Below are 17,150 nucleotides of genomic sequence, written 5' to 3'. Positions count from 1 at the left end.
GTTTTGCACTGTGTAATAACGGGTGGTATGATTCCAGCAGAGTGTTTTGCACTGTGTAATAACGGGTGGTATGATTCCAGCAGAGTGTTTTGCACTGTGTAATAATAAGTGATATTCCAGCAGTGTGTTTTGCACTGTGTAATTACGAGTGGTATGATTCCAGCAGTGTGTTTTGCACTGTGTAATAATGAGTGATATTCCAGCACAGTGTTTTGCACTGTGTAATAATAAGTGATATTCCAGCAGTGTGTTTTGCACTGTGTAATTACGAGTGGTGTGATTCCAGCAGAGTGTTTTGCACTGTGTAATTACGAGTGGTGTGATTCCAGCAGAGTGTTTTGCACTGTGTAATAACGGGTGGTATGATTCCAGCAGCGTGTTTTGCACTGTGTAATAACGGGTGGTATGATTCCAGCAGAGTGTTTTGCACTGTGTAATAACGGGTGGTATGATTCCAGCAGTGTGTTTTGCACTGTGTAATAATGAGTGGTATGATCCCAGCAGTGTGTTTTGCACTGTGTAATAATAAGTGATATTCCAGCAGTGTGTTTTGCACTGTGTAATAATAAGTGATATTCCAGCAGTGTGTTTTGCACTGTGTACTAACGAGTGATATTCCAGCAGTGTGTTTTGCACTGTGTAATTACGAGTGGTATGATTCCAGCAGTGTGTTTTGCACTGTGTAATAATGAGTGGTATGATCCCAGCAGAGTGTTTTGCACTGTGTAATAATAAGTGATATTCCAGCAGTGTGTTTTGCACTGTGTAATTACGAGTGATATTCCAGCAGTGTGTTTTGCACTGTGTAATTACGAGTGATATTCCAGCAGAGTGTTTTGCACTGTGTAATAACGGGTGGTATGATTCCAGCAGCGTGTTTTGCACTGTGTAATAACGGGTGGTATGATTCCAGCAGTGTGTTTTGCACTGTGTAATAACGAGTGATATTCCAGCAGTGTGTTTTGCACGTGTAATAACGAGTGGTGTGATTCCAGCAGTGTGTTTTGCACTGTGTAATTACGAGTGATATTCCAGCAGTGTGTTTTGCACGTGTAATAATAAGTGATATTCCAGCAGTGTGTTTTGCACTGTGTAATAACGAGTGATATTCCAGCAGTGTGTTTTGCACGTGTAATAACGAGTGGTGTGATTCCAGCAGTGTGTTTTGCACTGTGTAATTACGAGTGGTATGATCCCAGCAGAGTGTTTTGCACTGTGTAATAACGAGTGATATTCCAGCAGAGTGTTTTGCACTGTGTAATAATAAGTGATATTCCAGCAGTGTGTTTTGCACTGTGTAATAACGAGTGGTATGATTCCAGCAGAGTGTTTTGCACTGTGTAATAACGAGTGATATTCCAGCAGTGTGTTTTGCACTGTGTAATAACGAGTGGTGTGTTTCCAGCAGTGTGTTTTGCACTGTGTAATTACGAGTGGTGTGATTCCAGCAGTGTGTTTTGCACTGTGTAGTAACGAGTGGTATGATTCCAGCAGAATGTTTTGCACTGTGTAATAACGAGTCGTATGATTCCAGCAGTGTGTTTTGCACTGTGTAATAACAGGGAGGGAGACCCGCAGTGATCGCAAATGAGTCAGCTCTGCTTATGTGCCTGCTTTTATTTTTGCTGTTGGGGTAACAAGAAAATAAATTTGTGGTGGATTTTTGTCTTTGTTGCCTGGGTGGTGATCTGGAAAGCAGATCCCCTGCTGCTTAGAGAAGCTGTTTCAATGTCCTCTCATTCATCTCAATGCAGCCTACTCACAGCCATTCTACTGTGCCCTCCTTTGAACCTCCACTCAGCTGTTCCTGCTTTTGATTTGATTTATTATTGTCACATGTATTAACAGGCAGTAAAAAGTATTGTTCCTTGCGCGCTACACAGACAAAGCATACCATTCATAGAGAAGGAAAGGAGAGAGTGCAGAATGTAGTGTTACGGTCATAGCTGGGTGTCAAGAAAGATCAGCTTAGTGCGAGGTAGGTCCATTCAAAGGTCTGACGGCAGCAGGGAAGAAGCCGTTCTTGCTACGTGACCTCAGACTTTGTATCTTTCTCCCGGCGGGAGAAGGTGGAAGAGAGAATGCCCGGGGTGCGTGAAGTCCTTAAAGTTATGCTTTCACAATCTTTCTGCTGACTCACTTTGACATGGACGATGCTTCTCTTCCTTGGTCCACAAAGATCAAGGAAATGGTGACAGTGCCAGGGTGCTAGATGTCCGCTGAATGAGCAGACGTGGCTAATTCACGTGCCAGTGTGTGAGGAATATACACACAAATGACCCATGCTGCAATTCAAATCCACTCTTACCTGACTTTAGATGGGGAAAGTATTCTCTTGCAGGCAAAAGGAAAACATTAATGACCAAAGTCTTTGAGGCAAAATAGTATTAGAATCTCAGATTACCGATCTTCAGTCCTATAACCAAGGAGAGGCACTGTACATCAGCAGAACAAGTCCATTAGGCATTTAGATCATGCCATTATCTCTGTGGGTCAGTCTCATAGAATTATAGAATCCTTATGGTGCAGAAGAGGCCATTCGGTCCATCAAGTCTCCACCAGCTCTCTGGCAGAGAATCTTACCCAATCCTCTTCCCCTCTCTATCCCTAACAACCCATACATTTAGCATGGTCAATCCCCCTAACTTACACATCTTGGGACACTAAGAGGTAATTTAGCTTGGCTAATCCACCTAATCTACACGTATTGAGATATTAAGGGGACAGTGAAATGTAACCAATCCACCCAAACTGCACACCTTTGGACTGTGGAAGGAAATCAGAGCACCCGGAGGAAACCCGTGAAGACACGGGGAGAATGTACAAACCCCACACGGGCAGCCGCACAAGGCTGGGATTGAACCTGGTCCCTGGTGCATGGGGTTGCCCCTTATTGCTCAAAGATGTGGAGGTTAGATGGATTAGCCATGTTAAATGTGTGGGGTTACATGTATAAGGCCTGGATAAGATACTCTATCTGAGAGTAGCTACAGACTCAATGGGCCAAATGGCCTCCTGCACTGTAGAGATTTATGATTCTATGTAATAGGGAGGAGAGGATGAGGCTGGCACTAAAGGAAAGTCTGTGATGCTTCTATTGGACATGATGTGGAGATGCCAGCGTTGGACTGGGGTAAACACAGTAAGAAGTCTGACAACACCAGATTTAAGTCCAACCGATTTTATTTGATAGTAAACTCGCAAACCCCATAAGCTTGCAAGTTTACTATCAAATAAATCGGTTGGACTTAAACCTGGTGTTGTCAGACTTCTTACTATGCTTTTATTGGGGAATGGCTGCAGTTTCAGCAGTGGCCACTTCTCCCAGTGGCGCTGCTGAGGCAAGAGCAGTGTTGACCATTTGATTGGCTGGCATTTCTCAGAGGTCCACGCCCATAGGGGAGGGAGACCCACCTCAGGCCTGACAATCCTTAACTGGCTGTGGAGGCAGGATGGGGGGGGCAGTGGGGTGTCTGGGGGGAGGAGAGGGTTGGGTGGGGTGGATCCAGCCAAGACAGGAGCAAGCTTGCCCCTAGCTTTTAAGCTGGAGTGAGGACCCCACCTCTGGCATATAATTTGGCCAGGTAACTCTGTTCAGTTGATAAGAGGTCAGCAGCTCTGTGATAACAGCAGTGCTACCAGGGTTGGTCGCTACAGAGGCCCTGGAGGAAGAGCAACCATGGTTGTCCCAAAACTCAAGCAAGGTGGGAATCTCACTGCGACCCCCGAGTGCTGATTGTGGCAAAGTGATGGACAGGGCACAGGTGAGCGTGGCTGCGGTGAGGGTAAGCCGTGGGGATAGGGGTCTCCAATTGGCATCAGAGAACTGGAAAGGAGGCGACCTCCCACCTCCTTGGAATTGCCAGCGTCCTGCAGGGGCAAATCTGCCAGGCTTCATGTTGGGTGCACATCTCTCCTGCTGCACATTAAATCTTAATGGCAGCAGGATGGGGTCCTTGAGTGCCCGATTAGGGGCTTCAATTGCCCATCCAACTCCGCTGCCACTGGTAAGGTCATGGTGGGAGCAGACTGATTGGCATCTGGTATGTTGCCAATGGCACAGCACCTTATTTTATAGGTCCACCCATCTCTTTCCCTGCCCACAAATGGCTGGGAAAGTCCATCCCATTTGCTCTGTGCATGGCAAATTATCTTCAATGAAATAGAACAGAATAACAAAGTTACAGAATCCCCACAGTGCAGAAGGAGGCCATTCAGCCCATCGAGTCTGCACCGACCACATTCCCACCCAGCCATATCCCTGTAACCCTACATATTTACCCTGCTAATCTCTCTGACGCTAGTGTCAATTTAGCATGGCCAATCGACCTAACTCGGACATCTCTAGACTGTGGAAGGAAAGCGGAGCCCCCAGAGGAAGCCCATGCAGACACGGGGAGAATGTACAAACTACACACAGACCGAGTCCGGAATTGAACCCGGGCCCCTGGCGCTGTGAGGCCGCAGTGCTCACCACTGTGCCACCTCGTCGCCCCCAGAAAAAGATTCCATAACCAGCTATACGTGAGGGAGCAACGTGACAGCAACTTTCTCAAGTTCTAGTCAAGTTTTCAGAGATGTCCAAACTGTTGTTTGATTTAAAAAAAAAAGTTTAAGCGTAACATTCCAGAACTCAGGAACTTCAAAACATACTCACAAACAGAATAAATCATGTTAGCAAGCATGAGTTAGGCCAGAACTATCAACATGATAGGATCTTGGTGTTTGACTGCAAATTAATAGTGACACCGTTCAAATATAACTACTTAGTTGTGAGGCACTTTAGAATGTTCCTGAGGACATGAGTGGAACTTGATAAAAATTGTCTCTATTTTGTAACCAGAGCTAACGTCACCTTCTGTCCTTTTAGTGGGTACCGTTAATTAATTGGTAGAGGGGTTACCTTTTTTTGGGTGATTGAGCAAAGGTTTGATTTGATTTGATTATTATTGTCACATGTATTAGTATACAATGAAAAATATTGTTTCTTGCGCACTATACAGGGAAAAACATACCATTCACAGAGTACGTAGAGAAGGAAAAGAGAGGGTGCAGAATGTACTGTTACAGTTATAGAATCCCTACAGTGCAGAAGGAGCCATTCAGACTATCGAACCTACGCTGACAACAATCCCACCCAGGCCCTATACCCGTAACTCCACATATTTACTCTACTAGTCTCTCGAACCTATGCATCCCGGGACATTAAAGGTCAATTTAGCGTAGCTAACCTGCACATCTTTGGACTGTGGGAGGAAACCGCAGCCCCCGGAGGAAACCCATGCAGACATGGGGAGAACATGCAAGCTCCACACAGACAGTGACCCAAGCCGGGAATCTAACCCAGGTCCCTGAAGCTGTGAGGCACCAGTGCTAACCACTGTGCCACTGTGCTGGCCCAGTGTAGTTAGAGTTTAGAGAAAGGTCAACTTAGTATAAAGTAGGTCCATTCAGAAGTCTGATGGGAATAGGGAAGAAGCTGTTCTTGAGATGGTTGGTACGTGATCTCAGATTTTTGTATCTTTTCCGATGGAAGAAGGTGAAAGAGAATATGTCCGGGGTGTGTGGGGTCCTTGATTATGCAGGCTGTTTTTCCGAGTCAGCGGGAAGTATGGCCAGAGTCAATTTCTGGGAGGCTGGTTTGCCTGATGGACTGGGCTACGTTCACAACCCTACGCAGTTTGCTGCAGCCTTGGGTCAGAGCAGGAGGCATACCAAGCTGTGGTATAACCAGAAAAGAGAAGACAAGATGGACCTAGAGTCATAGAGGTTTACAGCATGGAAAAGGCCCTTCGGCCCAACATGTCCATGCTGATCCTTTATTTTTTAAACCCCTAAGCTAATCCCAATTGCCCGCATTTAGCCCATATCCCTTTATAACCATAGTACCCATGTAACAATCTAAATACTTTTTAAAAGATAAAATTGTACCCACCTCTACTACTACCTCTGACAGCTTGTTTCAGACATTCACCACCTTCTGTGTGAAAAAATTGCCCCTGAGGGACACTTTTGTATCTCGCACCCCCCCCCCCCCCCCCCCCCCCCCTCCCTCACCTTAAGCCTATGCCCTCTAGTTTTAGACTCCCCTACCTTTGGGAAAAAATACTGACTATCTACCTTGTTTATGCCCCTCATTATTTTATAAACCTCTATAAGGTCACTCCTCAAGCTCCTACGCTGCAGAGAAAAAAGTCCCAGTCTAGTCAGCCTCTCCTTATAACTCAATCCATCAAGTCCCGGTAGCATCCTAGTAAATGTTTTCTGCACTCTTCCTAGTGGAATAATATCCTTTCTATAATAGGGTGACCAGAATTGCACACAGTATTCCAAGTGTAACCTTACCAATGTCCTGTACAACTTCAACAAGACGTCCCAGCTCCTGTATTCAATGTTCTGACCAATGAAACCAAGCATGCCGAATGCCTTCTTCACCACTCTGTCCACCTATGACTCCACTTTCAAGGAGCTATGAACACGTACCTTTAGATCTCTTTGTTCTGTAACTCTCCCCAACACCCTACCATTAAGTGAGTAAGTCCTGCCCTGGTTCAACCTACCAAAATGCATCACCTCGCATTTGTCTAAATTAAACTCCATCTGTCAGCCCACTGGCCCAATTGACCAAGACCCCATTGCAATTGGAGATAACTTTCTTCATGTCCACTATGCCACCAATCTTGGTGTCACCTGCAAAATTACTAACCGTGCTCCCTATATTCTCATCAAAATCATTAGTATAAATGACAAATAACAGTGGGCCCAGCACTGATCCCTTTGGCACACTGGTGGTCACAGGCCTCCAGTTTGAAAAATGACTCTCTACAACCACCCTGGGCTACAAAGAATTGAAGAAATTAGTCTCCCACAGTCATCAATTTTGAGATGTCCGTCATGATGACTCTGTAAGTGTATACGTTTTTAGTTTAGGCAGGCATCATGATCGACACAGGCTTGAAGGGCCTGTTCCTGTGCTGTACTTTCCTTTGTCCATGCATTCAGTGTGTGAAATCACATTAGCTTCTTTTGCAGATCACTTTAAATCTGTGCCCTCTCGCTCTTGACCGTTTTAGTTAAGTTTAAGTCTATTTATTGGTGTCACAAGTGGAAACGAGAGAGAACAGTTTCTCCCTATCTACTCTGTGCAGCTCCCTCATGATTTTGAACATCTCTTCCTTAGTCCTCTTCTCTCCAAGGGGAACAGTCCCAATCTCTCCAGTCTATCCTCATGAAGTTTCTCATCCCTGGAACCATTCTTGTCCACGCCCTCTCCGATGAATCCACATCCTTGCAGCTCACACTTCTATTGTTTATAAAAACAACAAATATTTACTCAGAGCTAGCAGCCACATGACAAATATGACCAACACTGTGATAGCTCCAAAGTCGTGACATTTTAAATCAGACAGTGCGTACAAAGCGTAGACAAGCAGTTCACATTTAATAAGCTCCTTAAAGCTGTCAAAATTGTTCTGCATACGTAACCTGCGATCTTACCCGATCAGCCAGAGGGGCGAGCCAGTAAGCACGTGAGAGAGCCGAGAAATCAGGTTTGCACCCAATGGGAGCAGGCCGATCGGGGGGGCAGGGATTGCTGCGTGGTCTATGACATGTGATTGGCTGGTCTGTGCGCGAGTGTGGGTGTTTCGGCTGTGGAGCCCCGCGATAGCCAGGGATGGGGATGAAGGAGGGCAATTGGTCCATGAGTGTTGGGTGGGATCACAACACAGACCTGCACTTGCACAATGACGCACTCTGCTGCCTTCTGCCGGCTTTCGGCGAGCTCAGCCCTGCCTCCTCCTCCAGCTGGCCAGAAACAGTTTTGGCTTTTTTGTTTAGAGTCAGATAAGATTCCATTTTTATCTCGCCTGATAAAACAACATGAGTCTCTCCCGTTTACACACTCGTTTGGCAATTAGAATTTTCTTTTGGTATGTTTACTCCCAAAGTTTTCATTTTGTCAAAGTTGAACCTTCTGTTAGGTGTAAAGAATTGCAGTTGAGACCAATGAGAAGTAGAAACTATCAGAGACGGCAGGCCAAACAGAGAATATAAATACGTGCAATGTTTGTTTAAGAATGTTAATTCTGATGGGGTTCATGTCGCTTTATCTGACATTGCGTCTTGTGTCTATTGCCCAGGATGCGGAACATTCAGAGATGTCCTTTGGCCTTTACTTCAAAGACGGGAAGAAGCGGATCGACTATATCTTGGTCTATAAAATATCCAATATGCAGGTAGAGAAGAGAAGCACCTTTGAGAAAAATCTGCGGGCAGAAGGATTGCAACTTGAGAGAGAGGTGCGAACAAGACACCTTAAATGTTGGATAATAAAAGCAGAATGAGAGTTGACTGACTTAAGAGAAGTACAAGTAACTGCAGAAATATTGTGGATGGGACAGAAAATTTGACCATAAGACATAGGAGCAGAATTAGGGCACTCGGCCCATTTGAGTCTGCTCTGTCATTCAATCATGGCTGATTTTTTTCTCATCCGCATTCTCCTGCCTTTTCCCCATAACCCCTGATCCCCTAATTAATCAAGAACCTTTCTATCTCTGTCTTAAAGACACTCAATGACTCGGCTTCCACAGCCTTCTGCGGCAAAGAGTTCCACAGATTCACCACTCTCTGGCTGAAGAAATTCCTCCTCATCTCTGTTTTTAAGGATCGTCTGTTTAGCCTGAGTTTGTGCCCTCTGGTTCTATTGATGGACCTGAAGGACTATGTTGACGTCGGGTGGGAATGTTCGGTCTAGGTAGAGTGCTTGGGAGCAATTTTCCCGTGAATCGTAGCGGTTGTGGATAGGCCTGTTGACCACGGGTGGGATTTTTTGATTTTGTGGTGAGCGTGGCCAGAATATCCCACCCTTTATGTTTCTGCCTCATTGCCAACACCTTTTATCTTCATCTCTCTAGCCTCCCATAGATATAGAACATAGAAACATAGAACAGTACAGCACAGAACAGGCCCTACGGCCCTCTAAGTTGTGCCGAGCTATGTCCAAATCCAAGATCAAGCTATCCCACTCCCTATCATTCTGGTGTGTTCCACGTACCTATCCAATAATCGCTTGAAAGTTCCTAAAGTGTCCGACTCCACTATCACAGCAGGCAGTCCATTCCACACCTCACCCACTCTCTGAGTAAAGAATCTACCTCAGACATCCCTCCTATATCTCCCACCATGAATCCTATAGTTATGCTCCCTGGTAACAGCTACGTCCACCCGAGGAAATAGTCTCTGCACATCCACTCTATCTATCCCCCTCATCATCTTATAAACCTCTAAGTTGCCTCTCATCCTCCTCCACTCAAAAGAGAAAAGTCCCAGCTCCCTGAACCTTTCCTCCATTTCATTCTCTTACATTCCTCCCCACTTCCCCCACCTCTGCACTTGTTTAAAAGTTAACTTATTCCGCTAATTTATTCCAGCATTGACCAATGGAAAATTGACTGGAAAATTAACTCTGTTTCTCTCTCTACAGCTCATACCTGACCCATTGGGCTACATTCATGTTTCTAGCTTTTTTGACATTATTTGTAACAATCCCTAATATCACTGAACGTAAAAGTCTGTTGCTGTTTTCTTTGTCGAAAGCGTTCCTCTTCTGGCTTCACTGGTTGGGGCAGTGAATAAGCTGATCCACATAGACTGGGGAACATCCTAAGTTCAACCCCCTGGTGTTTGTTACATTAGCTGCTCCCTGGCGGGGACATTGGGGGAGTGCCGCCGATGGCCAGCGTTTGGCTTGAATGGGTGAAAGCTGGCCACGTTTCCAACAACCCCACTCACACTCCCTCCCTCTCCATCTTATCAGTAGATGTGAGTGCGTAGGCAATGGATGTGGAAAAGATTGATTCTTACGGTACCTGTGGATAAAAGACTCCAACAGCTTTCCTTGGTCCAAATTCACACGTGAATGGTGGCCATTTAGAATACTAGAATCTCTATAGTGCAGAAGGATGCCATTCGGCCCATCGAGTCTGCACTGACAACAATCCTATCCAAGCTCTATCCCCTAACACTAAGGGGCAATTTAGCACAGCCAATCAGCCTAACCCACATAACTTTGGAGTGTGGGAGGAAACCGGAGCACCCGGAGGAAAACCGCACAGAGACGGGGAGAATATGCAGACTCCACACAGACAGTGACCCAAACCGGAATTGAACCTGGGTCTCTGGCACTGTGAGGCAGCAGTGCTAACCACTGTGCCGCCCTGTCAACCCAGGGTGAAGCACCAGTCGGAATCCATTCAGCTGGAGAAAGAAGGGGAGGGGAAAATATGAGGATCTTGTGCCATTGTGGCAAGGAACAGTTTGTTTACTATAAGATCCAAGTGCTAGTTTTGGTAAAAAAAAAAGTAAAATTACAATATTTAAATATTTATTAGTGTCACAATTGGGCTTACGTTAACACCACAATGAAATTATTTTGAAAATCCCCTAGTCGCCACACTCCGGTGCCTGTTCAGGAATATTGAGGGAGAATTTAGCATGGCCAATGCACCTAACCTGTATGTTTTTCGGACTGTGGGAAGAAACCGGAGCACCCTCAGGAAACCCACGCGGACACGGGGGAGACTGTGCAGACTCCGCACAGGCAGTGACCCAAGTTGGGAATCGAACCCAGGGACATTTTCCAAATGGCAGGCAGTGACTAGTGGAAACTGGATCTTTTCCCTCCCATTCCAAGTTCTGCTCCAAATTTTGATGTCAGGCAGGAATTACAACATTGGGACTCACTTTCAGTCTATCCTTCTAACTATATGATCCCTTGCTACACCTATATTCTATGTTACCCTTGTATGACTTCCTGCACCATGGTGCCTTAGCCAGTTTAACCATTGTCCCTGCAATCCCTGCTCTCAACCGCACAAGTTGGTGGACAAATGCTGGTGTTGAGACTCCTCCATTGCTACCTTATGGATTCCCTAGTTCAGAACTGTAATGAGGAAACCATCTCCAAATACCTATGCAGCAAGAAGTGAAATGAAGTGCTATACACTGGACTCAAATGTTGCATCTAACTCATCTTGGTAATCTTAAAAGCCCAGAGATGTATTTAAACGTTTCTGAAGGAGGTTTCCACTGTCGGGAGCAATCTATTCTAAGAACCAAGACAAACTTTTCACAAAGCTTTGCATAATAGTAACTTTATTTGAGAGCTGGGTCAGAATAATTAAATCTAACAATGAAAACAGTGCACACAACTGAAATAATAATCAGAAAGCAACCCACTGCGTCAACAGCTATTTCCAGATATTAAAAAGGGTCTCCATATAAAATAGTGCTCAGTATCAACTGCACCCCTCACACATTTCATTATTGTTTTACTGCTAAATGTATTTGGGTCCAGAGTTCACAGACAGTGTTTTGTAAAAGGCTTATTCAATATTTGTAGAATCATAGAATCCCTACAATACAGAAGGAGGCCATTTGGCCCATCTAGTCTGCACCGACCACAGTCCCACCCAGGTCCGATTCCCATAACCCCACATATTTACCCTGCTAATCCCTCTGACACTAGGGTCAATATAGCACAGCCAGTCAACCTAACCTGCACATCTTTCGGACTGCAGGAGGAAACCGGTGCACTCAGAGGAAACCCATGCAGATACGGGGAGAATGTGCAATCTTCACACAGACAGTGAACCCAAGCCAGGAATTAAACTCAGGTCCCTGGCGCTGTAAGGCAACAGTGCTAACCACTGTTCCACCGTGCTGCCCTGAGGTAAAACAAATTGTGAGGCATTTTCCCTAACTTTTATTATTGTGGCAAGCCTGAAAAACTGTTCAGAACAAAATAAGACAAGGGTTCTCCCACACAGTTACTGCAATAACATAACCCAACCACTGGCACTGAAGTGTCCTTTCATCACTGTTTAACACAAAAGTCAAATGTCATCAAATTTTTAATAGTTAGCAACAAAAGCTCTTTATTACTGTGCATTGATTGTGTTCCTGAGGAACAGTACAAAAACAAGCTCCCATCCCAAAGCATTATTCATTCTGTCAGAATAATTGCAGATCCTGCACTAATCTATTCAAACAGTTTTATAACCTTAATTTCTTAGTCATAATTTAGTTGGTTTTTTTTTCAGTTCTTTTAGTTTATTTGTTAGTGTCACAAGTAGGCTTACATTAACACTGTAATGATGTTACTGTGAAAACCCCCTAAAACCACACACTGGCGCTTGTTTGGGTACGCTGAGGGAGAATTTAGCATGGCCAATGCACCTTAACCAGCACGTCTTTTGGACTGAGGGAGGAAACTGGAGCACCCGGAGGAAACGCGCAAACACGGAGAGAATGTGCAGACTCTGCACAGACAGCGACCCAAGCCGGGAATTGAACCTGGGTCCCTGGCGCAGTGAGGCAGCAGTGCTAACCAATTACTTGAAGATCAGCAATGCAATCAACAAAGATCTCTGATGAGCTTACTCCTGACGTTACATTTATCATTTTATTTGCTTAAGTAAGGTGATGCAACAGGCTGGTTAATATTTTAATGTCCATATGCATCATCTGCCAGTCTCTTAATTGCTTCCGGTTCTACTGGTTTGTATCCTTTTGGACAGATAAAGGCCGGAATTCTCTGGTCTTGCACGTCTCGCCATTGCTGCCAGTGAGAACGGAGAATTCAGCGCTCAGCCAGAACTCCATTCACTGCAGCAGGAGCACAGAATCTCAGCCCCAGGCAAGGGTGGACAATCCCAGCCAATATTTTTTTTATTTCAAAAATATACTTTATTCATAAAAAATCTCAATTAAACCATTGCAAACCTACATGTCTAAAAATTGCAAACAGTGCAGAATAAAAACATTTTTACAGTCGTAAACAAATTACAGTCATTACATTTCAAAACTTAAAACTATATACTTGGCTCAAATTTTACTGTGTGCCGTTATTTCTCAGATTCACAGTAACGCAGGCCGAGGGTGTTCTGCGGTTCCCGGGCCCTCAGTCTGCCTCCGTTAGAAGGCCTTATAGTGTGGCCTTTCCCCATTGTGCCTTTGCAACAGCTGCCCCAAACCAAAAAGCCAAGGAATTATGTGTAGCCGGGAGCTAAATTAGAAAGCAGAGCAGAGGTAATAATCTCTGGATTACCACAGCAACCTGATCACATTTATCCACATCACACTTCATCTGCCATGCAGTTGCCCACTCACTCAGCTTGTCAAAATCACATTGGATGCATCACTGCATCCTCCTCACAGCGCATCCTCCTCACAGCTCATCCTCCCAACCAGCTTAGTATCATCTGCAAATTTGGCAATATTACATTTAGTTCCCTCATCTAAATCATTAACTTATAACCTGAATAGCAGGGGTCCTAGCACTGATACCCGTGGTACCTCACTAGTCACTGCCTGCCATTGGGAAAATGTCCCATTTATTTCCACACTTTGTTTCCTAGCTATCATCTATCCGTCCATCTGTCCCTCCCTATCTCCCTCCTTCCCTCCCTTCCTCCCCCCCTCTCTCAACCCCCAACATCCAACCCCATTTCATTACAAGGGAACAAGTTATCTTGTTGAATGGGGTTTGTTTATTTGTACCCACGATTACAGAGTTAACAGATCTGAAATGATGACAGAAAAAGATTGAAGTTGTTGATTCGGAAATATTATTTGAAAGAATTTCATCTCTTAGCCTTGTAATTTCGATCATTTGTATGATGTGTTCAAAAGCAATATATATTCATACCACTGCTTGTGTGAACTAATCCTCATTCTGTCCATAGGCATTGACCTTTTGGAAGATTTGATCAAAAATTTAATAGGATCTTAGTCATGAAGTAATATCACAAGTTTTGATACCCTACAGACAAAGCTGGAATTTGATCATACATTGTGGGCCCTATTTTACCATTTCGATTCTCAGTGCTGGGTGAATTTGAAACTGGGAGTATTTCAGATCTGACTTTTAGACGCATTCTCAGGCGCTCCCATACACGCTCTGTCTGCAAAAATATCAGCGATTCCGAATCGCACTGCTGTGCTTAACGCGCCCAAAACCCTTCAGCTCCGATGGGTGCCTCCAATTGCGCTTGCGCAGAAGAAGAAATGATAAAATGCGGCTCCCCTGCCATATCCCTCTGGGGCTGGATAATGCCTCCCTCTGGCCCCCACAGACATTACCCCCACAACATTACTGACCCTCTTATCCTCCCACCACTCAAACCGATTGCAGGCCCCTCCCCCCCTCATCCTCTCCAGCACCCCCCCCCATCGATCTCAGACCCACCCCCCCCTGTTCTCAGGCAGAGTGGCAGTGGACCCCGCCTTCCAGTCTATCTCAGACAGAGAACTGTCAAACGCTCGGCACTTACCTCCTCACTAACTGGAGAGCCTGAATCAGACTTCTAAGGAGCATGTCTGTTTCGCGCCAATTCTGGATGGGCGAACGCGGTGTTAAAGGGGGAAGTGCTGGTAAAGTTGGGCGTGTAGACCATTAAGTCAATTTAAGTCCATGCAAATGCATTTAAATAGCTGTCGCGCCTGTTTCGGGCACAGTTCCAATCATGGCCATTTTTGGGTCTCAGTAAGGGGGAGACCAGCGTGGAGATGGGCACGGATCGCACTATTCACATCACGCCTGACTTTACCAAATTTTTGCGCTCGAGAATGGGCACAAGGCAATGGTAAAATCAGACCCTGTGTTTTCATTGTGAAATTTAAATCATCGAATGTGGGGATTGGGTGGCACGGTAACACAGTGGTTAGCACTGCTACCTCGTAGCACTAGGGATCCTGGTTCGATTCCCAGCTTCGGTCACTGTCTGTGCAGAGTTTGCACATTCTCCTCATGCCTGCGTGGGTTTCCTCTGGGTGTTCCAGTTTCCTCCCACAGTCCGAAAGGCCAAGGCCATTGGCTGTGCTAAATTCTTCCTCAGTGTACCTGAACAGGTGCCGGAATGTGGCCACTAGGAGATTTTCACAGTAACTTCATTGCACTGTTAATGCAGCCATGATGTGGAGCTGTTGGCATTGGACTGGAGTGGGCACAGTCTCACAACAGCAGGTTAAAGTCCAACAGGTTTATTTGGAATCACGAGCTTTCGGAGCGCTGCTCCTTCATCAAGCTTGTGATTCCAAATAAACCTGTCGGACTCCAACCTGATGTTGTGGGACTTCTTACAGTGTTAATGTAAGACGACTCATGGTACTAACAAGTAAACCTTGAATTAGTCTTAACGTCATGTAGATGTTGATCTTGAAATTGTTTTTGGATCATGATGTAATTCCTATTTCTTCATTTCTTTCTCTTAGCAATCCGTCACAAATAGCGACATAATGTTTGTAAAGCTCCACGCACCTTGGGAAACGATATGCAAATACGCGGAGCGAATGAACATCCGCATGCCCTTTAGGTATTGTACATGTGCTGCTGCTTCTTCTGCCCTCTGTTGAGTGTGTAACTGTTAAACTGCGGTTTGGAACAAATTCGAGAGCATCAAGTGAGAGAAAAGCCTCGGCAGGGACTGTGTGCAATTTAATTTGCTTGATGGAAGGTTTTAAAAACACAGCCAACAGGATGAGAATTGTTTTCTTGCTCCAGTAAATAATAAATTCCTTGACAGACGTACAATTATTGTGAACCCCCTTCACTGTGAAATGTACAATACATCTCCATATCTTTGACAGCTTCTTCCAATTACCTCAGGAAAAGTACAATAACAAGTCAACAGCTAAATTTCTGAGCATGTTTCACAATAATGTCTTGCACTATTAAGCAGCATTAAACAATCATTTTCTACCGATAATGCTTGTGTTTATGTTTTTGCATGGATGCGTGCATGATTTAATCGTGATGTTTCCATAACTTTTGCCACCTTATTATTGACAGTTGAAAGAACTATGATGGATGTTGCATAGCCTTTCCGAAACTTCCTGGTCCTTAGTACTTTTCTTTTCTATTCTTCCAGGAAAAAATGTTATTACACTGATTGGAAGAACAAAGTGATGAGCAGGTTGGTAGGTGTTGTGCAGTATTTGCTAATCGCATCCCATGAAGATTGTGTTTGATAGTTGTAAGATCGCGTTCCCGGGCACAGGTTGGGGGATAGTTGCGGCCTGGTATCACTGAATTATAGAATCTCTACATTGCAGAAGAGGCCATTTGGCGTCTGCACCAACCCTCCAAAAGCGCACCCAACCTAAACCCAATCCCCCACTCTAACCCCATGCATTTCCCATGGCCAATCCACTGTGGTGGCTTCAATCAGGCCATTGAGGTTGGCCAGTTGGAATAAGAACTCCCTGATCAAGGAGTCGATTGATGGACCATTCAGGGAGACCTTTCTTTGTATTTAACTGGGAGTGTCAGTTCCTCTGGTACTCCTAAAAGTAGACTGCTGACTGATAGGACTCTGTGCACTGCTTACGAATTGTAAATAAAAGGATTTTGGTGAAGGGACTTCTGCCTCCGAAGACTTATTACATCCACCTAAACCTGCACATCCTGGACACCAAGCGCCAATTTAGCATAGCCAATCCAACTAAGTAGGCTTACATTGATACTGCAATGAAGTTACTGTGAAAATCCCCTCATCGCCACACTCCGGCGTCTGTTTGGCTACACTGAGGGAGAATTTAGCATGGCCAGTGGACCTAACCAGCACATCTTTGGACTGTGGGAGGAAACCGGTGCACCCAGAGGAAACCAACACAATTACGGGGAGTACATGCAAACTCCATACGGACTGTCACCCAAGGCCAGAATTGAACCCATGTTCCTGGCGCTGTGAGGTAGCAGTGCTAAACACTGTGTCACCATGCCATCCAATACAGTGTAGTATTTCATTCTTGAATCTTCATTGCTGGGAGGGAGGGGAAGGGGTGGTGGGGTGGGAGGTGCGACAGGCTAAGGAGAAGACAGTGCGGTACGAATTGTAGAACTGCTCAACTTTCAGCTAAGATGGGGTAACTTTGTGGAAAACAAAATCCCACTCACTCACAGGTTAGTAGTACAAAGTGACAGGTCCATTTCAGTGACCTTAATGTTGATTCACAGAGGCACCTCTGACCATAATTGCTAACCTTACAAGCAAAATCTTTAACGTGTAGGTCAAACCTACTACCACAATGGGGCGGCACAGTGGTTAGCACTGCTGCTTGACAGTACCAAGGACCAGGGGTTCAAT

At 45.1% G+C, this 17,150-nt stretch overlaps 1 protein-coding gene across 1 annotated transcript in view; it reads left to right on the top strand.

Moving 5' to 3' along the window:
• Window positions 1-17,150, top strand: part of ano3 (anoctamin 3) — a 181,036-nt gene that overhangs the window by 132 nt on the left and 163,754 nt on the right. Inside the window, exons 2-4 of the mRNA XM_080191534.1 lie at window positions 8,142-8,300; window positions 15,277-15,377; window positions 15,933-15,977. Of these exons, the coding sequence (XP_080047660.1) occupies window positions 8,160-8,300; window positions 15,277-15,377; window positions 15,933-15,977 (287 nt within the window). The 5' untranslated portion in view covers window positions 8,142-8,159. The remainder of the gene's footprint in view (window positions 1-8,141; window positions 8,301-15,276; window positions 15,378-15,932; window positions 15,978-17,150) is intronic.

The sequence above is a fragment of the Carcharhinus amblyrhynchos genome, chromosome 6 (genome assembly GCF_965287045.1).
Source record: "Carcharhinus amblyrhynchos chromosome 6, sCarAmb.v2.hapA, whole genome shotgun sequence".
In the NCBI taxonomy this organism is placed as follows: Eukaryota; Metazoa; Chordata; class Chondrichthyes; order Carcharhiniformes; family Carcharhinidae; genus Carcharhinus; species Carcharhinus amblyrhynchos.
The sequence above is the reverse complement of the archived record's forward strand: the minus strand, read 5'-3'. Positions and strand labels throughout refer to the sequence as shown.